General features: G+C 44.7%; 2 protein-coding genes across 6 annotated transcripts in view; both read right to left on the bottom strand.

The window, feature by feature from the left end:
* Window positions 1-2: 2 nt before the first annotated feature.
* On the bottom strand, window positions 3-7,209 carry LOC119396841 (U6 snRNA-associated Sm-like protein LSm8). The gene is made up of 4 exons (XM_037664181.2): window positions 6,917-7,209; window positions 4,765-4,805; window positions 3,109-3,236; window positions 3-1,735 (listed from the first exon to the last, which is right to left on the bottom strand). The coding sequence occupies exons 1-4, from the start codon at window positions 6,945-6,947 to the stop codon at window positions 1,645-1,647; spliced, it is 291 nt and encodes a 96-aa protein (XP_037520109.1). The 5' UTR covers window positions 6,948-7,209; the 3' UTR covers window positions 3-1,644.
* Window positions 7,210-9,443: 2,234 nt separating this feature from the next.
* LOC119396840 (lysine-specific demethylase 5A) overlaps window positions 9,444-23,316 on the bottom strand; it is a 56,736-nt gene continuing 42,863 nt past the window's right edge. For all 5 annotated transcript variants that reach the window (XM_049417256.1, XM_049417253.1, XM_049417254.1 and 2 more), the window contains 7 exons: window positions 21,240-21,322; window positions 21,036-21,156; window positions 20,526-20,761; window positions 19,515-19,592; window positions 17,124-17,303; window positions 16,264-16,441; window positions 9,444-11,601 (listed from right to left, as the gene is read on the bottom strand). In XM_049417256.1, coding sequence (XP_049273213.1) covers window positions 11,285-11,601; window positions 16,264-16,441; window positions 17,124-17,303; window positions 19,515-19,592; window positions 20,526-20,761; window positions 21,036-21,156; window positions 21,240-21,322 — 1,193 coding nt within the window. In that variant the 3' untranslated portion in view covers window positions 9,444-11,284. The remainder of the gene's footprint in view (window positions 11,602-16,263; window positions 16,442-17,123; window positions 17,304-19,514; window positions 19,593-20,525; window positions 20,762-21,035; window positions 21,157-21,239; window positions 21,323-23,316) is intronic.

Consider the following 23,316-nt stretch of genomic DNA (forward strand, 5'->3'; position numbering starts at 1 on the left):
CAGACATATAGTAGTCCCGATTTTACCTACTGCCTTAAAAACATAAGTAACGAGTTCTGCTATTCAGTGTTACTTGATTTGTACACTTGTTCAAGCTGTACTTTTTCCAAGGCGAAAGCCTTATATGTCTCATGGGAACGTGATCTTGAGAGAAAAAGCGGCCTGTCGTACAATAAGTCAAATGAACACACATGCACCTTCTGAACTGAGCTATGTATTTACTTCATCTTTGTGGAATTGGAGTGATTAAAGAAATATAAACACCTGAATTCACGTGACTTGGCCTAATGTCACATGATGCCTTGTGCGTTGAAACGTATGAGCTGTGCATTCACATTGTCTTTGTGGCATTCGTGTGACAAAGAATTCAACAAGTAACATTTGCATGATATAAAGTGGGCAGAAAAATAGTCGCACCAAATGGTCTTCACCTTCGAGTCTCAAGTGAAGAATGCATAAGGGATTCTGCGAGTCTTTCTTTTATAGACTTTAGCAACATATCTCGGTAGCAGCCAGTTACGCAAACTTTAATACAGAACTTCCATCTTTCTTTTTTCTGAATATTTTATGTGAAAGTGTAAATGTTGTTATTTACAAGATGAAAATACCGCAGGCTGGTATCAGCCAAAGTACTAACACATTTGTGCAGAGAGCATCACATGGCTTATCTTGGCTTGCTGCTTTCTTCGAAAGCCATATGATCCTTTTTATTTCCTGATGAAGTCACACACAACACATATCCAAAATTTATGTGTATACAGTTAGAGAATTTTTTGTGCTAAGTTAGATGAACAGAACTGATGAACAGGACTGTAAGAGGTTCACTGTCATCAGCGTGAGAATGTGTTATATGTCAGTTTCCACATACATACACAGAGAGAAAAGTCAACTACAAAGTGATAATTTAGCCCTAGAGAATCTCTCAGCATTTGTTAAAGCAGCAAGAGATTAATCGTTTGATGCTCAAATGACGGCTGAGGACGGCTTGCAAGACTGCAAGTCTCATGCTGACAGTGCATTCAAGAGATGGGTGAAAAATGCATCATCCAGCAAAGAGCAACAAGGCTTCACTGTGCCAGCGATCTTTCCTGCCTGACAACACTGTCTTCACCCAGCTCAGATGACTGTACAGAGGGGGCACCACACTCTAACAACCACCCAATAGGACGTGCAGTCTGCATCGACAAGTTGAGCAGGACAACCCCAAAAACTGACCAAACTACGCTTACTTCTATGCCCAGATGCACGTTATTTTTTTTATTATCAGTTACGACAATAAGAGAACTTTTCATTATCAATTACGACTGCAATGCGTCACACGAAGCTGGTAATCTATTCTTTGCTAAAGATAAAAAACTCCCTTACGTTTATGCATTTTTAATTACCTGATTACAGTTCTGTCTTCGGTAAAACTGACGTTTGAAACACTGGAGATCACTAATGTTACCTTTTAACCCAAGCTGTGAACGAGCTTCGGTGTTCTTTAGCTCTCGTATTGCTGCATGCACCCCTGCTTCAATTCTCCACATAGAACAAAGTAAGGAATAAAAAAAACAACACTCATTATTTTCTCAATTGAAGCAGCCCTAAAGCAGCAGCGAAGGAAGGCTGCCAGGGTCCTTGTCCAAACAATGCACCCCACGACTAGTGGACCACAGCATTCAGCGGTTCAGCGCGCATGTTCGCCAAGTCTAGGCGCATGTCCAATTCGTCGTCCACCTGCCCGACGACAACCCTGGAAATGCACATTGGGAATGATGACAATGTCCAAGCCACCAGCAGAAAACATGTGTCAGGAGGTCAATATCGTATCTAGTTTCACTAAACGACTCCTCAGGCCTGATTAGACGAAGTAATGTGTAAAGATAATCGTGCTTGTATGTAGAGATATCACCGCAGACCTTTCTGAAAACTGCACTTGAACTGGCAGACACACTGCAAATAAGGGGCATGGACAGAAAAGAAGGAGCAATGACACAAACAAGGTGCACCTTTCATCGCTCCTCCTTCTGTCCATGTCCCTTATGCACAACATTATACCCACTAATGACATACCAAAAGGCCCAAATAGCAACAATGCAAAGGCTTGAAGTTCATTGTTGTACAAAGTATTAAATGAAATATGAATGCCAATGATACTGCAACACTGCTCCCAACTATCCCAAGTATGGGCAATGCGCACATTACCCATCCGATGTATGTAAGCACACTATTGCACTACACTATGTCACGCATGTACTTGTAGATATGTTTCTTAAAGGGACACTAAATACAAATATTAAGTCCACGTTGATTGTTGAAACAGCAGTCCAGAAACCTCGTAGTACTACTTTTGTGCCAAGGAAGTGCTTATTTTAAAATAAAATCACGTTTTAATGGTCCGCATCGGGTTAGCGCAATTCAAATCACTCACCTGAAGGCGGTTTTTCTGACTTCACTGTTGCCGTGCCCAATGTTGGCCACCTTTACTGTGCAACGGTGTGCACTGGCAGCGCGCACCATTTGGGCATCCGGCAACATCACATGCATGCGGCATATTGTCAAACTTTCTGTCATAGCGACTTTCACGAGCGTGCAAAACAAATGCGGCAGTACGCGATACCGAAACTGCCACTGAGACGCGACCACGTGAGCAAAGCCGGGCGAAGCGCAGTTCGGCGAAAACGGAACCTTTGAACCACACACGCCGTTTCTCATGGCAACACCAAAGAGGTTCTTTTTTTTCCATGAATCAAACAGAAATGAACAAGCAGCATTTTATTACGTCTCTTTCTTTATTGCAGCTAGTTTGATTACTAGTGATTAATTGTAGTCGGACGCTCTCACATCATCAGGATCATTTCCAAAATATCCCACTCGTGGCACACATCGTGTGATACATTTAGCTTAATTTCTCGGTGAGTAGGGCACTGTTGTTGATAATATTGTCATTTTAGATGTCATACATTGAGCTTTCACTCTGACATAAATTGTTACTTGCCTTTAGTGTCCCTTTAACATGGCAAGAAATACATAGTCTCAGCTTCAATACCTTAAAGTAACTGCAGTAAGAAATTAAATCAGTGTATGCCACTTTAACATGCCACAAATGTTCGGCCAGATACGTACACATTGTCGCCTCGCACTATGTACAGTCCGAGGGGCACCTGCTCGACACCATGGTCAGAGCTGTAGACACGTTCATGGCTTTCGTCCAGTATTAGGTTAATGGTCTGGTCGAAGCCTTTCAGTGTGCCCTGGAAACAAACGTCAAACTGTTATGCCTTCCTAACTATAACTAGCTAATGAGAAGAAATTAGCTGTTAATGCATGCACATATTTACGGTACCGGAGTGTCTCTTATGAGGCAGTTAGGTTTACTTGAATTTTCGAAGTTATGACAGGAACATAAAATATTATTTAAGCCTTAAAAGGACCCTGAAACGGTTTTTTGAAGTTTTGTCAGCGTTTAGGCAAGAGCATCCCCAAATCATTCACACCAGAAATTAAGCGACGCACCGTGTACCAAGGCCGCTACGGACAATTATATCTATACCCTCCTCCTCACCATTGCCTTGCACCTTCAACTCACAGACACGCTGGCATCACCGGCCATGCAGCGCTCTCATGAGTGCACTCGACGGTTTGAGCTTCACCCAGTCATGGCCTCCGATATTGCGCGTCGACAGGTTGCGCGCAATCTCGGAGGCCCAGTGTGCCCGGCAGCACGACGCCTGGAAACAAAGACGAAGCTCGTGGAGTGGTTGATATCTGCTCCAACAGGTGCCGCCACACTACCAGCCAATTTTATTTTATTCTCCTGTACGGCGACAACCTGCAAAAGCATGCAGACAAACAAAAAGAATTCCAGAACGATCACTGATAAGCGTAAACTCGGGCAATGTGGTTGTGTCTTCAAGGGTGAAGTTACAGCCGCAGACACGTGGATCGTGGTGTTGAACAGATAGCGAAAGCGCGACGCTCATTGCAGCGACAAGCTGAAGGGATTATGCTTGCCAGATGCCTCACAAACATTGTACGATGTTGTAGCTTTACAAGTCACCAATTGCTAGATATGTGGTACACAACACGGCTAGGGCAGTTCATTTTGTCCAAGAAAAGAAGCCTCGAGATAAACACTGTCACTCAGCTCACGTCAACACGGAGCACGTTGTAACACAGGCAGACGACGTTCACTGCCCACAGGAGGTTCAGTGACGTGGAATGCACATATCCAATCAGATCAGCCGCCTGCATGACGTCGCGCTTCCAAGACGACGCACACTGGAAGTGGGCGGTTTGAAAACACGTTTGGCTGAGCTGCTGTGATCGGTGGCGATTTGCAGCTTTAAAGCCTTGTAATAAATTACACAGTTTACGCACAGAGCTTAAATCGGTCTGTAAAGGATCCTTGGGACTTGCTCTACCGGCCCAATGAGTTTGTACAAAATCGTCAAAACCGTTTCAGGGTCCCTTTAAGCCTCACTGCCCTCCCATGTGCAAAGAAAGGCAACTCTTTATGCAGTAACTACATTTCAAGAACTGAACACAAGTTCAGCTATGTTCAGTAGTAAGATACAACACATTATCTCTGCTTAGGGCAGGTGGTAAGGGAGGATGATACAAAAAAATGAAAAGAAACCCTCCATCAAGGTCATCTGTAATTAAAACCTCCTCATGTTTGTCAGTCGTTTGTGCTTTTTTTAGAGTATCTTGATGCCAGGAATTTACAACAAATACAGACAGACATATACATAAGCTGCAATGTCAGCAGAAAACACTTACCACTATGTGGCGACCGTCAGCAGTAATTATCGATACTGTGTCTGAACAACAGGTCAAGAAAAATCATGGTAGTGAACATCAATATCTTTTACAAAATTCCAACGTCAGGAACCAATCAAATGGGCCCTGCAACTTTTCCTGAAAACTGGAAACACAATCGAGTGAATGTGATGCCGTTTTAATGAATATCCCCCCAGAATTAAAAAAAATCATAGAAATAGAAAAAGTTCAACATCCATCCCTTCTCTTGTACCCATTTCCTCCAAGCTGGGAAACTACTGATGGTAACAGAAAGCCCATTTGACTTTTTTTTGCTAGCTCTTTACACAGTGCACTTAAAGGGACACTAAAGAGCAAAACAATTTTTCTCGCATTAGTAAAATAGTCTTCCACGATACCAAAAACACCACGCTTGCTGCGAGAAGACGCTTAATAAGCGAGAAAACGTGCAAAAAGAAAATACAGGCGGCGACACCACCTTTGAATTCCCGCACCATTTGCCGTGACGTCACATATTTTTGACGGCGCCTGCTTGGGCCTACGTAGTTCCTAATCGGTTAACTCGAAGTACATTGTCCTCTGAGGGGGCCAGAGACTTGACATAATGAGTTTGTGGAAATTTCATCGAGCCAGTGGCGCCAAAATACGTTAAATGCTCTTTGAAGTCTTTTACGTCACGAATTACAAAGTTCGGCGCGAAATTTAAAAATGAAACTTTCAACTTGGTTTTCTCCTCTAATAATAAACCTATGGTGGTGAAATAAACTACACAAGAGTTCTCCGAGCACACTTTATCAATCTAAACCAATTCATTGTTTCTCTTTAGTGTCCCTTTAAGGCAAGCTCTTGAGGCTGCCATTTTGAAAACTGAATGGCAAGAAAAATCAATAACCAACACTTTCATTATTGGTGGCAGATAGCACGCTTTAGGTAAGAAACTCATGATAACAATCGCCCAGTGACTGCCATCTGCCGGCTTTTATGCAGGTCTGTAATGCCATAGGCATAGGAGATGGGGCAAGAAGCCGCAAAAGAGATTGAGCAATCCTTAACGTGGGTTAACTGTAATGCAGCGGCATAATATTTGGCTTGCATGTTCATGTCAATGTTGTCTACAGATTACAAATGTTTTCTCATGGCATTCAAGAAGTGTGCTACATTAATGAATGTTAGCTTTACAGCTTAAGCCTCAAATACACTTGGCTGTGTGCAGTGGTGTCCTCTGGTTATGTATCAATACCGCATAAGATGAGCCGCACCTTTCGTTTCGCATAAAACAGTTCAGTTTCAGCATCAGATGAGAACTTATGCTACAAGAGAACAAGTCATCTTGCACCTTAAAACGTATGTAAGGGAAGCAAGTCATCAGGACATAGAGGATATCTTTTCCCTGTAATAATGCATTAAAAAACAGCTGTATCCATGGTATGGATCCTCCAGTATTTACCTGCTAATACTCCTCAGCAAAAAGTCCACAAGTGCACCATGGAAATGGGAGAGGATAACCATCTTTTGGTGGTAACCATGCCACAACATAACTACCTGGTATTCAACCGTCATTTCATCTAAACCAGTTGTACAGGGACCATTTAAACAAGACCACTAGCTACCAAGCGACCACTAATAACACATTCTCCGGCGCGTACAGTGTGGTATGCATGCAACAGCAGCATGGGATGGTTTATGTTTTTTGCTAATATAGCATCATGGCTCATACTTGGGAGGTCTTGCCAACAGCAAGGTAAGTGAAGCAATTTATCACAGACGAAGCTTGGTTTGTTCCAAGCGCAACAGCACAGCAGACTATGGAGAAGAGGGGGTAGCAGCGGGCGAAAATGAAAGAAAATTTTGTAAGAAAAGCAAGTGTACTAACAGAACGTTTTTACATAGTATGGTGGGATTTTGGCCCACTTCGTCGTTCTTCGACACACTGAACACGCATACACTCACGCACTCAGAGGAGGGGGGGGGGGGGGGGGTAGAGGGCACACATGGAAACGAGCAAGTGCGGCGCATGTTTCATAAAGTGCGGCGCATGTTTCATAATAAGTCGAACGCGCGCGAGTATGCACACCAATTCCCCCATTGGCCCAGCCCAAAAGTATTCGGCGTTTGAACACTTACTAAGACAAACGCACTTCAAAAAGGATACGGTTGACATATCCTTCAAGCGATGCGGCCATGGTGGAAAAGTAGCTTCAAGCTTTCTTCGCAAAAACGACAACACGACGTTCGACTTTTCACGCACGCCGGGTCTTGAGCGAGTACATCAGCGTGCAAAAAACAAAAAAAAAATGATTGTTGCCGTCACGTGTTTGTGCAAGGCAATGCACACAAGAGCAGCGGACTGCTAAAGTAAGCGAGAAAAATGCGCAAATTTCGAGTTAACTTAGTCGAACTTCGCAAACGCTAAAGTACAAACGCGCACGGACGTAAACATGTGTTTTGGTGTCAATGCCGATTCCACAATTTCGGATAAGTAAACAGTTCTTAAGATCTTCCAGCTAACAAGAAAATAATAATCAACTATTGTTTCTCTTGAACTTCAGCGTAAATTAGCTGGTGAACGACAAATTTGGTAGAACTTACATATAGTGGTCGTTAAAAAGCAGCTATCATCATCATGAAATCTCAGTCAATTGCTTGGTTTCGGTTCTAGGGACCGTAGTTCCGGGACCTTTAAAAGCTTAAAAGCTTCTCAAGATGCGCCGATTAGCAGCTATGAACGTGTCCGTACCCACAACGAAGCTCCGCTGTGGGCACGGATACGCTAATAGCTGCTAATCGGCGTACCTTACCTAGGAAACCCAGTTACTACGCCGTGCACCGTTCTGCAGTAATGTTTTTTTTTTTTTTTAACGGTTCTGATGGTTTATTGTGCGCTGAAACTCGGGCGGGTATGTGCGCCTCCTTGGTATGTGCCACATTAATTGGGCAATAAAACGTTTTCATCATCATGGCTCCTGCAAATCTCCAAGACTCTATGGAGACCGAAAACATCAACTTTTAGGATCACATTTCAAGGAGATATGCATAGTCATAGAGGAAAGAGTTTCTTTTCGGTGTGCCACCCCCTGGCCACGCCACTGACAGCTGTACAATATGTAGTTCCACCTTTTCTGAAGAAGCCGTTGTTGATGCGAATCTCGAACAGTGGCCCACAAAATGTGGTTATGATGCGATCGCGAAGCACAATATGCACTATGGTGAACTAACAATCACATGTCAAGCTAAGCATTTTACTACACCTTTATTACGCATTGTGGATGCACCATGGTCTCGGCAGTGTTCTTTAAAGTACTGCAGAGCTATGTCATACTGTGACTCGGCAAATGACTGTTGCCTCACAACGAGCCGGTGCAGCCACTCGGAAGCAAAATTTGTCTTGTGGGCCCATATTATACGGACAAGGTTTCATTAGTCAGTGCTAGCATACAGAATAATAATTTGCCACTGCAAGTAAACCCGTTGAAATGTTGGCATACAACTCGGTCATCGGATCAAGATCAAATATGTAAAACTTACATTGCATCTCCTTCTCATTTGACATCACATTCAACTTCTGGTTTGTACTTAACCTACTTACTGGTTTAGAGCGTTCGTAGTTAGAGCCTATCTATACAACAAAGGCTTCCATAGAAGTGCAACATGTATTGGAATTAGAGTTATGGGCATCGTTCCACCTTACGGAAAGTAGATGAACGGGCCCAGGAGACATTCACTTCAACTTCAAAAGGCCGAGGCAAGTTTTCTCCAGGCATGTTCCAAGCTCTGTTGGTGCTGAGCCATGCTGTTGCAAGGATTGCAGAAAACAGCGCCACCTTCTTGAAGAACCGCTTCTCCAAACCCTTCCTTGTGGGGCACCGTTTTCTGTGTACTACTTTCATAAGGTGCATGCAATGAGGCAAAGAGCATTGTTCAAACAGCCTCATTTATGCAGGCACACACATATTTGACACTGTGGAGCAGCACATCTTAGTTTCTAACCATGACGACGTGCAAAGTACCAAACTGTTTGATATCTGCTTAAGTACCAAACTGTTGTATAAAGCTGTTGGTAAAATGCATGTTTCGTCCTCATAATCACACATTCCAACAATATTTGAAGTTGTTTTAGCCCGGAATCACCACACTTGGATTGGAGTCTTTTCCAATTGAAGCTGGTAACGCACCCCACGTGGCATTAAACTGGATGGTGCAAAATGCCCACTTGTTGAAGGATTGCATGCGAGAAAAGCTGTCATTAAACCAACCGTTACAGGTGCAGCTCCATTAACATTTTGGTACCTCTTATTCAGCTCCATTAACATTTTTGGTACCTCTTATTCACAGAAAAACGTTAATATCATACTGGGCACTTTCACTTGTGCAACATTTAGCATATTTATGGCAGCGGACCACTTGTCTGCACATTAATTTTCATAAATGAAGCTACTTTTGTGAATTATCCCTCCCATCCTACCTAAAGATATTTTACAAAAGCTATACTAAAATGTAGCAGCTACAATGCATGTTCCATTGTGTGGTCTCCAAAATCGGCTGTTTATTGAGACAAAACATTTAATTTAGGCAGCCAAATAAGCTATGAATTACCACCTGCAAACAAACAAGAACACATAATAGATGTGAATTTATTTTATAAGATGTTCAGTTAGAAAGGAAAGGAAAAAAAACACAACTGTTCTCCAGAAAATTTTTACTGCATATGTACAAAAAAGAGACAGATAGATCTAATTAGTTCCAAGTACTTTCTTGTCTAACAGCAGCTTGTGTGCAATCACATGTCAAATACAGGGAAAAAAAAATTTTTTTCTGCTGCGTAAACCATACCATGATATCGCAGACATGAAAAGAATTCTCGAGCCTTTGATAAATGCACTTCTTTTAGGGACCCGCACAATTACACGAGGAAAAAGAAAATGACAATTTCAAGCAATGTGCACGTACATGTTTCAAGATGATTTGTCAGTTTGCTTTGTAACCAAAAAAAGGCTAAAAAAAGTCACGGTTATGTAAAGTCACTGAAATGCGACAAGACGACAAGGGGATTGCACAAAACCAAACCTTAAAAAAATTTAACACAAAGGGAGGAAGGGTTTCAAACCTCATCACTCGATTGACCTTGGAGCCACAATATAACACAATGAAAATAAATAAAACGTGGCTTTTTTATCTCTGCCAGAGCTCTAAACCTATCATACAAGTGGTACAAGCAAGCTGATGAGTACAGTAATGAGAGATGCAGTGCCGTACCCTCAACGCAGATGCTGAGAAAAATGAACAAAAAAAGTGTACGCCCAGAGTCAATCGTGGCCTCCCCCTGCAACGAAGCTATTTTATCCAGGATGGTTATACAGTGCAATGTTTCTTTTTTGTTCGTCCTCATTATGACTACTCGTATTGATGCACCAGCAAAGGAACAAAATGGGGCTGCATGGGGGCTGGCTGAATGAAGAGGTGCATGCGATGACAACGTCGAATGAAGGGTTTAACAGGGCGCCACTCCGTTAAAGAAAACTGCAGCTTCAATACTGGCAAGCCGTCTGCGTGCCTACAGTTGCTTGTGCCACAGAGCTACACCCCATCTTACTTTTTGCGTGACGTCCTGCGAGCTGACTGTACATGTACATACTAAACCAGAGCTGACAAACGAACACAATGCGGTCACATGGTGAGAAACAACAGCAAGCACCATGATCATCTAATAATACAGGTCTTCATTTTTTTGTTATTTTTATGGTTTTCGTATAGGTCTTATATGACATTCAATGTATGTATATATGTACAAAAGGTGCTGGCTGCTGAAAGTTAGTCTAGGAGGAAAGGCTGGCAGGTCTCGTCTAATGTGTTTGTGTGTGTGTGTGCACGAGTGCACGTTTGTGCAACACATCGGGGTGTGTACAATATTGTTTCCTCAGTGCAGCGAGCACAACACACTGATCTAAACGCACATATAGACAAGATACGCACGCAGGGCTTATGGAGCAGTGTGCAATGTTAAATCAGAGAGAGCAGCACATGCAGTGAAAGAATGAGAAAGATATTACTGATGAACAAAAATGTGCACGAGAATGCTTGAATAGACTAAGAAACACAGGCAGCTCAGGTCTTGCAGCAATGAAAAAGATGAAAAAGGAAAATACATGCTAAACGGGAGACATGTTTGATACTGCTACGACAGAGGATCGAGAGTGGAAAAGCTTACAAGGCGGTGACCATACAAGTGGGTAGGAATCGTAAAGAGGGCCTCCCTCCATAAATCAGCTCACATGCCTCCATTTAGCAGTGAGCAAGACCCATCACACACACACACACATGAAAATAATGAACACCACAATGACCACGACGATGTGGCCACACGAGAATCTCACTACAACACAAACCAACACACATCACCCCCCAACCTTTACAGCACATCATTCGTACCTGAGGCTCAACCTTTGTGATAACAGCTTTCTTTAAACAAGACAGCATTCCCCCCGCCTCACTCAATTCAACAAGAACAAAACTAGACAACACTTCACACAGCCGCCGTTAAAAGTGCAGCTCCAGTCGGAGGCTCAGAGATTGAAGAAACGGCTGCGCCGTTGGAATCTTCGGCTTCCGCTGCTGCTGGCGATCCCGAGTCAACTGTTTCGTCGGGCAGTTCCGGTAACTCCCCATTCCCGCTGACGTCTTGCTGGCCACTGCGACTCGAGGCTTTAACGTCGGGCTGACTGCACTGTGGGCAGTAGTAGTCCTCACTGTCCTTCACCTCATTCATGCTCAGACCCACGCAAAGCAGGTGGAACCACTGTTCACAGCCCCCATCACACTGTACCCAGTTTACTGCCTCACCTGCAAAAAGTAATACGTAGAAAGTTTTATATTTAGTGCCACAGAGGAATGCAACGATGCTAACTGGATTAGTGTCCCAGATCCTCCTTGCATTCTATTGTGAACTGGTTTGTGTTTTTTTGTACTAATGGTGGTTGGCATATGCGAAGTTTTGTGTTACACTAACACGCTATGTCTACATCTCCTTACTGAGACCTCTACAATTTTGTTAGGATTTCTGTAAATCTCTTATGGCTGAATTTTTTTGCCTGAAGTAAAACATACCGTATAAACCGGAATATAGGTCGAGATATTTTCAATAAAACAATAAGCTAAAGTCGCCCCTCGTCTTATATAGCGGTGTCTAGCCGACAGTGCACCGCTGTCTGGCAACATGTGCGTGAGAGGCCGGACGCGGCCATATCCGCATCCAAATCCAATCGCAGGCAGTTTTTTTCTTCTCTGCCTGTTTTCTTTGTGTTCGTGATTTGCTTCCGATCTGTTCTGAGTTTTCGCTCCGCTTGACATTGCGCTGCATTTTTAGTGGTCTTTTTTTTTCGTTCGCTGAATATGAGTAGCGGTACGAGGAGGCAGTACTCAGCTGCGTTTAAACTAAATGTTGTTGAGTTCGCAGAAGCGAATGGGAATATGGCTGCTCAGCGCCGCTTTGGTGTATCGGAAAAAAGCGTGCGCTATTGGAGGGCACAGAAAGGGAAGCTGCAAATGTGCAATCCTCGGAAAATGTCGTTTCGTGGGCGAAGTGCCGTTCATCCGCAGCTGGAAGATAAGCTAGCGGACTTTGTGCGGGAAGTTCGTGCGCACTCGCTGCCAGTGACCGTGGATACCATTCGCAAGAAAGCCGTGGAACTCGCGCGAGAAGCTGGGCTCACGAGAGAAGAGTTTCGTGCACCAAACTCTTGGGTGCGTCGATTCATGCGACGCAAAGGATTTTCTCTCCGGCGGCGCACATCCATCTGTCAAAAGTTGCCGGAGGAGTTCGAGGACAAGCTTATCAACTTTCAGCGCTTCGTGAACCGGCTTCGGGAGCAGAACGACTACATGATGGGGCAGATTGGCAACGCCGATGAGACCCCCGTGTGGTTTGACATGCCTTCGTCGACCACGATCATGCAGCGCGGCGCCAAGGATGTGAAGCTGCTGTCCACTGGCAACGAGCATTCGCGCTTCACCGTCATGCTGGCATGCACGGCAGATGGTAGAAAGCTTCCGCCCTTCATCATTTTCAAACGCAAGACAATGCCGAAGGAAGTGTTCCCGCCCGGTGTTGTCGTTCGCGCCAACAAAAAGGGATACATGGACGAGGCCATGATGCTCGAATGGATTCGAGTAGTTTGGAACCGTCGGCCAGGTGCACTGCTGCGTGTTCGCAGCATGCTGGTGTTAGATGCGTTTCGTGGTCACTTGACCGACGCTGTGAAACGCGCACTCGGCGACGGGAAAATGGACCTCGCCGTGATACCAGGTGGTATGACGTCCACCCTCCAGCCGCTCGACGTTGTGCTAAACAAGCCGTTCAAGGACCGAGTGCGGCTGGAGTACCAAGAGTGGATGTCCGGCGACAACCCAAAGACACCGACGGGCCGCCTACAGAGGCCTCCACTTGCGACTGTTAGGTGCTTTCCGCCTGGCGTTCCTTGCCAGATTCCATGGTGGAGAATGCTTTCAAGAAATGTTGCATCAGCAACTCGCTGGATGGCACGGAAGACGACGCACTGTGGGAGGCGGCCAGTGACAAACTCTCGTCTTCAGAAGACAGTGGTGCTTCGTCGGACGAGTAGGAGCAGTTGCTATGGTGGTTGAGGGGAGCTCCGACGATCGGGGGGCGGTGCGCCCAATTCGCAAATAAATGTGGTTCGGCAGTTTTGGGTTGTTTTCCTTTTCTTTTCTTTTTCGGTAACCTGAACTTGGGGGGTCGACCTATATTCCCACTCGACCTATAGTCCGGTTTATACGGTAGAACAAAATGTGCCACTTATCATCGCCGAGTCAAATTTGTGGCTCCTTACGAGAAAAACAGGTTTAGAGTACAAAGATTCCCTTCATGTTTGTAAATTTAAATTCTTCTAAATTTTGAAGAATTCGAAATGAATGAATAAACAAACTCCATGTAACCCCCTGTAAAGGTGGCTCCACTGCAGTGAATACACTCATCCAGGGGAAATCCGCACTGCTGTAAGCCCCACTTCAACGTTAAATGAACATACAGTAAAACCTCGTTAATTCAAAGTCACTGGGACTGTGAAAAATCTTCGAATTAAGCGGCTTTTCGAATTAACAAAATGTACAAAAAGCGGGATGCAAGGAACTTTGAATTACTGAAAGTAATCAGAGGTGATTGTTTGCTGTGCCTGCTAGTTTGCGGCTCCGAGGATTATGCTTTCCAGCAATACTCAGTCCCAATTTTGCCACAAACCTGAGGAAACGGCGGGCCTCACAAAAGAAAAAAGAATGGTCTTGTTGTCACCTGAAATGCGCGCCTGCGGAAAAGAATACGTGCTTTACTGCAATACAGAGGTGTCGCAGGCAGCATGTCGCATGCTCCTCGCATAGTCAGCACGTCGTGATGCGACTATTGACACATGTTTTCTGGTAAAATAAAGAATTTAACAATGACCCGTGTGAAGAAATTCGCGATGTGTTCTGGCTGAAAAACATGATCGTGGAAGCTTTCCAACTGAGTTTTCGAAGTAGGCGTTGCAGGCAAGAACTCCGCAGCGGTGCGATTGCGCAAGTTGCTGGAGCGACCGCCAATCATAATTTCTTTATTTTCCAAGAAAGAATGGGTTAATTAATCATGACGCGCTGACACTGTGAGGAGCATGCAATATGCTGCCCGCGTGTCACCACCGTGTTGCAGTGAAGCACGTCTTTTCTGCAGGCGCACATTTCAGCTGACCACGAGAGTGCTTTTTTTTTTTTTGCTGGCAGCATCGAGGCTGGGGTGCTTCACCTGTCATTCATGAGTATCGCTACAATGTATTGCCTTGTTGCTCTTAAGGGCCATCATTTCCGTGAATTTGCGGCGAAATCAGGATCAGGAATAGGCACATGGCACCCAAAGTTTTCGAATTAACCCAGCTAGTGCTGACCGCCGCTTCAAATTATCCACTCAAATTCACATAGCAAAATAAGACACCGCAAAAACCCTTCGAATTAAGCGGGATTTCGAAATAACTGAGTTCGAACTAATGAGCTTTCACTGTATATTACCCTCACATCGATTCATCATTTTTTAAGTTTAAAAGCTTGTTATATCGGTTATACACTCCAAGTATAGTAAATTTCAAAATGTAACATATTTTACAGGCTATCACTTGCATTCTACGGAAAGTCAAATCCTGCAACTGTTCAAAGTTGCTTTCACTTCCCTTTGAACCAAAAAGAATGATATTTGCACATGCCTTGTTTCAATTTTAAAAAATACTGTGCAGGTTAGCTGGGTTATGACAAATATGCTCATTTTTTATTATATGTGATATATACTATTGGAATTAGATTCCAAAATATTCGATCAAATCACTATTCGCTTCGAACCTAAAATTCACTATTCACACAAGCCTCATGTTTTTGCATTGTTTAAACTGTGGCTCAACAGGTGAATCATCTCGCACCTTATAAAAGCCCCTCAAACAGTATTCCAATGACAATGATTACTGCTACGAAAGCATAGGTTCAAAAATAGTGCTCAAGAAGGTGAGCACTATTTTCAGAGTCATATGACATACCAATATAATTTTACTCAAAGACTACACACAGCGTCATAATCAAGATTTCTCTCATTTAAGCATTCGTATAGGATTTAGGAACTATGATTTGACATGCCACAAATTCACAACAGACTAGAAAAGGTTAGAGGGACACTAAATAGAGACGCCAAGTCAGTTCAGACTGATCAGGTATCCCTTAAAAGCAAAATTTGATTTTGTAACAAGAGTTTCATTGCAAGAAGAAAAAATGAACACTAAAAAATCTTCATGTTCAATCTCTGGCTTTTTTTAGAATACAATGTAGTCCATCTTTACCAATACAAAATCAATCAAACCTTAGCAGCAACTGTTTCCTGTGCAGCTTCAAATAGTCTGCGTGCTACCGTCATTGACAAGCAAACGGCATCAATCATCAGACATTTCTGAGTGGAGATGGGCAAGTTGCAGTTGCTAGTTAATTAAGCTTCAGGAGCCATTCATGTTTACATGTCTGAATGTCTAGAAGACTAATTCCCCCTGTTTATAGGCCGTGCTCTTTTTATCTTTGCTTTAATGAGCTGGACAAGTTCAACGACAAAGGATTTCCGTGAGGACACGTATCCGTGACAGTAGATGTGACTTATAGCATAGTTCCTCATGTAAACCTCACACCCTCAACAATGAATAGCGGAAGATTTTCCAAAATAGATGCCCACGCATTGCTATGAAACTAGCTTTTCCACATAGCTGTGAAGCACAACCATGAAGCCACCTTCAAAATTAGCATTTTTCGTTTTCGACAGTGGGTTGATAACCCATAAAATAATGCAGTATTTTAACATGGAGGTGCCAATGCGACCTCCCAAAGCAGCTCCTCGTGACTTTAACTGAATGGCTGATGGTATGAAGGAATTGGTTTGGCTAATGCTAAACTCCATTACAAAACAATCCAAGGTCCAATGGTGAATGCCCCTACCTTGAGGCTGGACACAGGCTGGTGCGGAGCAGACATCGTCTGCCACATCGGCTGTCTCAGCAGACGACGACGCATTCTGTGGGCGATGGGCCACTCGCCGTCGTTTCACCACCTTGTCACTGGAGGCAGCACCGCCAGATCCAGAGTCCTCACGGCGCACCTTCTTGATGGGCCGCACCTAGGGAGAATTAATCACCATGCAAAGATGCCCTCGTCGGTTTCTAAACCAACCCTAACTGCAATGACGCTGTGCCCATATGCTGCGGCAAAAACACATGCTATGCCAACAAGTAAGCGTGCGAGCCCTCAGCTTAATTCACACAATATTGCAGCTTGATTGCAGCGAGATTGCAGCGTAAGGCTCACTTCACGCTCATGTGACGAGGAGGCATGCGACCATGTGGGCATTAGTGGGTGCATGCACGTCAAGGGCACGTCAGCTGTTCTTTTCTGCACCGAGATTTTAGTTTTCCAATGGAAATTGTCCAGAATTTATTACACTGCAGAAATGATCAACGTCGACCTTTTGCATGTCTGGAACTCATTGTGAACTTGGTGATGAAATCCTGCCCACAGTCTGAGCTGACCAGGGTGTGGGAAAATATGTACGTATTAAGGAGAGCTCGACGCCAATAAATAATGCATGTGCTTGCCAGGACCAGAGGACGAGTCCAAATTATCCAGTTTTGAGATTTTCTTTTTGAAAGCTATGGTTATCGGTAATGTAAATGCAGACACAGACAAATGGGTGATGATTTTTTCACACCCTCAGCAACAAACAGGATGCAGTCACAGCATTTAGAATGCGAAGCTTCGACCTTCTGTTATTTGTACTCCACACCACACCAGAAGGTACACACCTTGCGCTCAGGTTGCTTTCCAGTGTCGGCCGCTCCTCTGGACACCTTCTTGACACCGCTAGCTGCTTTGGTTGTTGAAGAGTCGGCTGCAGCTGAAGCTCCCTGACCGGCTGATGTGGACGGATTGCCAGCCTCGTCCTTGGTTGGCATTCGCTTCTGCAGCTTCGGCTTTGGACGTGGCTGCACATGTTGGAATTGGCAATGACAACGCTGATGCAGAACCACACCACCAACAGCAAGACGCAATTTACAAATAAAATTTATAACAAAAATTAAAATTGAAGGCACGACTTTTTTTTGTAACATTTCAGAAATTATCTAAAATATGAACAAAGCTAGAGAAACACCAAAAAAAATTTATCTGCAGTGGCCATTGTAATCTTGGAGTAAGCACTTTCATTTCACCAATCTGTATCTGCCAGCAGAGAGGATAAGCGTTTTGCAAGTGCGTCACAAAGGCCAAGCATAGTGTGTGACTCGTACTCTTTACATTTCTACACCAACCAAGCTCACCATCCTCAGTGGGTGCAAGATAAACGTGATGTATGCTTGCTGTGCAATTTATGCCCTTTTACCTTGGTGGCAAAGGAACTGAGTGCGACCCTGTGCAGAGCAAGTTCATCCAATAAGACCAGTGGGAAGTGCAAACTTGCTTCAGAATGACCAGTGAAAAATTGGTTTGCTGCCAAAGAGCAAAAATTTAAAAACTGCTCGACGGCTTTGCAGCAGTTGCTCCTAGACACGGCTGCGGCTTGGCTATTTTTAGCACAGGCATGGCGCAGCAAGGGTTTCTTGTTAAGGAGGGACACTGCTCTTAAAATTTTTTTCTCATTTCTTGATCGATTTCTTGATCAATTTTGATGATACTTGATGAGTTTATGTATATTTGTGTGCTGATTTCAAATATGCAATTATTTTTCTAGTACAGTAGAACCCCGCTGATACGTTTTTGAAGGGACCGTAGGAAATAAACGTAAGAGACGGGAAACGTAAGAGCCGAAAAACAGGAAAAACGGCAAAATATTTAGTGGTACAGAATTTTATTTCAATTCTTAGGAGCAGCACAAAAATTGGCGCGCTCAGCCGCGATCTAGTCGATGGATAGAAACGCGGAGCTTAGGACGGCCTCGTCCACAGAAATGTAATCAACGTATGTGATTTTTTAAACACCAACAGCTGTAGGCATGAAAGAACTAAGCACACGCAAGTGCGATCGGCGCGGCGAGTCCGACCGCGAACCGCACGCACGACCACGCGAGCTCCAACCAGCTCGAACTCTTCCCGTTCTCCGACAAATAACGATGATGATGAGTCTACGCCAACGCGATGGCAGAAGTGAATGCCAATCTCGAAGGCCTTGCTTTCGCAAGCAATTACGTCATACACGCCATGTTTGTGCAATACAAATCTCAGAGGCTATGCTTTTGTCAATAGTAAATGCCAATCTCGAAGGCCTTGCTTTCGCGAGCAGTTACGTCATAGACGCCATCTTTGCAATTTGAATCTCGAAGGCCATGCTTTTGTTTGCATCAATTGAAAGATTCTGTTGCTTGCGCCTCTCATGCGGCTAATATTACGGTCAAACGAGGCCAAACTGCGTGAAAATGCACCATGGCCGCTCTCTTTGGTAGTCACTCGGTCGGCTCCGAGCGCACTTCGCGACGTATCATACGGGAACGGTCCGACAGTTACGACGTAACAGCGGGGTTCCCAATACATTGTATCCTATGGGAGCTATGCCGGGACCGGCGGAAAACGACGTAACGGCCGGGAAAACGCAGCAGTGAGGAACGTAACACCGGGGTTCTACTGTAGTTATAGTTTTTAAAATACAATATATTTCATGTGCCTTTTGGGGAGGAAAGATTTTGTTTTTAACAGAGAGAGTTACAAAGCAAATCAGCATATCACAATAACCTGCACTCAGAACTGAGTGCAATGAAACAAAAACTCATGTTCTAAGCCCATTAGAACAAAAGTTATGGTATGTTGAACATTCGCAAAGGAAATCGCAGCTTGAAATTGACGCACTCGTGAATGTTCAACATATTGTAACTTTTGTTCTAATGGGCTTAGAACATCTATTTTTGTTTCGTTGCACTCAGTTCTGATTACAGGTTATTGTGATATGCTGATTTACTTTGTAACTCTCTTTGTTGAAAATCTGCCTCCCCAAAAGGCACATGAAATATTTTGTATTTTAGGAACTACTGGTTATGCTAGAAAAGTAATTGCATATTTGAAATCAGTGCACAAATATACATAAACTCACCAAGTATCATCAAAATCGAAGAAATGAGAAAAAAATTTTAAGAGCAGTGTCCCCCCTGAAGGGACGTCTTACTGCAAGCTTTAGCAGCTTCGGTGTTAAAAAGCCTTTATTGAGCTTACCTTGACCGTGGCTTCTGCCTGCTCCACCTTGCGCTTTTTTGTTCTCTTATCAGGTCTCTTGGAAGCCTCCGTGTAGTCCTAGTAAAGGAGATGAAAAATTTCAGACAATGAGGCAAAGATGGTAGGGCAGGTCTCGTTCACAATTTCACTACATCAATTCTGACAGTATGTTTACTCTTGTCACCTGCATTGGCAGGCTTAGAGGTGAGCAGCTATCAAGACTGAGTTTAGCCAATGCGTGCAATTACAATTACACTTAAATGCACACACTGCACACCATGAAGGCGGCATGTGCTTCTACCGAGTGTTACTGTACATGCTGTATTGTTTTTATCGAAGAGAAACTCTCCTCACAGTGTCTCATACCTGAAGCTTCAGAAGTGCAATTTTGTACATGAATAACAAAAGACGCAAATGTTGTGTTTGTGTGAGTTGTTCTTGCAGATAGAGTATTCAACACTGATGCTTACTTGCTGTCGGGGCCATGCTGCGATATCTAGTGTGTTTGTTTCATTATATATTTAGCTGTATGCGTGGTGTTTGGTTCAACATTAATTTTTATCACTCAGTTTTATTTAAAAGCTAGTGACAAAGTATGACCTTTATTACCATGGTACTGCTGTACTTCATCCTAAAATTACAAAATATCTCGGAGGCTCTCGTCGCTGTGTATACAAGCTTACCTCAGTTTACATAATTGTGGTATGCATTTATAACAGCGGTATGCATTTATAGCTGGAAACTAATCGTAATGTTATTTTGTTAAAGTTTGTGAATACGGTTGAGCTCCTTTATAAGGAACACTGATGTAAGAGACAAATGGGTATGTGAGACACCGGTGGGCCCACATCAAAATAGGGCTTGGTCAGAAAATGAGAACATGGTACCCTGCTTATGAGAGACGCATCGTGTCAGGGACAAGAACTGCTCCCCAGTGGATGTATCTCATAAAGGTGTTCAGCTGTATTGTGCATTGAACTGCAGTGCAGGCAGCCATGCTCTAACACTCACCTCAAACTCTGGGAAGGCCTCGAAAGGCGAGAGGGGATCCCGTGGTGGTTTGGTGGCCTGAAGGATGCGCCAGATGTGGCCAGTCTCGTCGAGCGACACCTCCAGCAGGTCCCCCTCGGTGAGCAGCGCCTCTAGGCGCGTCTTGGCCCCGGCACTCAATTCCAGCACGGGGCTCTCCACTTGCCGTGGCACCAGCGGAGACTTGCGTGCATGCTTGCGTGGTGAAGGGTTGCACACTGCAAGGGACATGTTCGCAGCAGCAGCTCCATCAAGCATTCGTAGTTGTCCTTTAGTAAGCTTGGCAAGTCGTTAATTTATGTTAAACTCGGAAAAGCTCTACAGAGAGGTCACCAGAATTCCGCTACATACGGTCCTGCAGATATTCAACGACTGTTATCACAGTGATGCTAATGTCATTTCTACCAAGAAGGGGCTGCTCCTTCCAGCTGCTTGGATCAAAATGAGGCAAGCGTGCACAATGAAACAAATGTGCTGTGATGGAACACTGACCAGCGTTGTTCTTGGATGCAGTGGAATAGGCATGCTCCATGCTGCTGTAGCTGTCGCAGGGAGGCTGCTTTTCATCTTCCACTGTTGGCTTTACGTCACCATCGTCGGCACCATCCTGTGACTGAAAGGGGGTGAGAGAGCATTCCTTAATAAACAAAGCTGAATAAAAAATAATAATAATAGATAAGTAGAAATCATGCATACCAGAGACACCTCCTGTTCTGCTGCAACAGTTGGAACAGCGTCCTCTGGCACGCTAGTTGCCTCCACGTCGGAGCTGCTGCCATCTGCACAAAACGATGAAATGTGAAAGACCTGCTGTATAGCAGTTGATGCGTTTAATTTATTTAATCAGGACAGGGCATAACGTGAAGCTTGACCACATAATATGCAATACGAGAAAGTTAATAGAACTATCTCGATTGAGTCTTTGGCTTTGTTGCAGTGCGCTGTAATTTTCCTCTACAGCATAGACCACTTATAACGTAACCGCTTACAGTGCAGTACCGGCTATAATGCGATCTTTTCTGATTCCCGTTTACCCTCCCATAGAACTCCACGTATGCGCATACCGCTTATTGTGCAGTCCCCCGAGATGAAAGACCGGTTATAATGCGGCTGCCGGAACGTTCTGAGAGATGCGAGGGAGCGAGCGTGCTTCTCAGCGGAGATGCGCCGGCGGGGGAGAGCGCGGCGACGGCGTTACGAAGGAGGAGGGGACGCAGAACGAACGAACAAGGAGCGGTGGGAGAAAAAAAAAAGGGGGATGGTGGTGGGAGCTAGCAGCCCGGCGCGGGTGCATGGTGTGAGGAGGGGGAGAGGTTGCGTGGCCGACGGAAAAGCCTTTGCTCCCTCTACTTCGTCCGCTTGACATGCGCGCTCCGCTACGTACGGGCGCCCGCGACCGCATCGAGAGCGTGTTACCGCTGTTTGTCGGGGAAAATAGTTGCTTCGTCGCAGAGCGCAGATATCGCGCATGCAACCTCGATTCCCCCACAAGTAACAATGCTTTGAGACGCCATTGAGCTTTCGCCTTTGCCATCAACAGGCGGACTTACAAGCTTGAAATATCTTTCCAGGATAGTTGCCGCAGCAGCTCTCCGGACCGCGAACCGAAACTTCGTTTCACGCGTGGTGTCCTCGGTTTAGCTCGCGAGTGCGATCTCTTCTACGCCCGATCTCCGTGTTGTCTAGGGCAAGCTTCTCGCGACGGCATGCCAAGTCGTTGTGCCAAGTTGCAACGCGCACGCTAGGCCTAACAAGCAAGTTGCAACGTGCACGCTAGGCCTAACAAGCGCTAGCTGCCATGTCGGCGGCCGCGGACTACGTAAGTTGCGGTTTGGTGCCGAGTCAATGAAACATTTTGCAGTTGTTGCATTTAGAAGGCGTGTCTTACATCTTTAACGGAAACGCGGGCGTGCGTGTGAAACACTAGAGTGCTAGTTTGTGGTCGCCACCGTTTTCGACGTCGCGCACGCGCAGTGTGTTACCGCATCGACTTCCTGTGACGGCGCATTTTTTCTGCGTTCGTTATGTCGGCACCGCAGGTCCCCGGACGCTAACCGCTCAACATTTTCAAATGTAAGCAGATGCCAATTTACGTCCCAGTCGCATGCCTCGATAGTCGGAATCGCGCGCCTGCCTGTTGGTCATGTTTTGCACACGTGCAACCTTTCAAAAATGTTGTTTTGGTTATAGTGCGGATATTCGCGACTCCGGCGACTTACGTTATAAGCGGTCTATGCTGTAATTATAAAAAGGCTTTATGAGGGCCTAGTTGGTGCATGCTCGACATAGCGAGTCAGCACAACAGAACAGCACTTGCCCCGTGTCCACTTCTTCTTTATCAGAAGACTATTACCTAGCCCTGAGCAGATGTGACCCAATTCCCCCCTGACATGGACACTATTTAGGCACAGCAGATCCCCAGTTGCCAGCAAGCTATGGCAGTCACCACACGAAATTTCAGGATGATCAGAGTTTCCGCCACTGGCACTAGGCTTCCTCTCAGGTGATCCGTCGCGAAGCATCAACCCCCATGGTGCAGGTTAACCAATAATTGATTAATCGATTAATTGATTAATCAATGATGCAGATAATCGATATCATCAGTTTCTTGTGCCTTTCCTCTTCAACCCCATCCTTTCCTCAATACCACTCACTGCAGCTCTTCACGGGAAGTAAAGAGAACATATGCAAACAACAGCCATGTGTGAATATTAGAAATTTCTCGCTTGCAAAGAGCTGTTGACGAGATTGATGTTAATCATATTCAATGGCA

Source organism: Rhipicephalus sanguineus, chromosome 6 (assembly GCF_013339695.2).
Source record: "Rhipicephalus sanguineus isolate Rsan-2018 chromosome 6, BIME_Rsan_1.4, whole genome shotgun sequence".
NCBI lineage: Eukaryota > Metazoa > Arthropoda > Arachnida > Ixodida > Ixodidae > Rhipicephalus > Rhipicephalus sanguineus.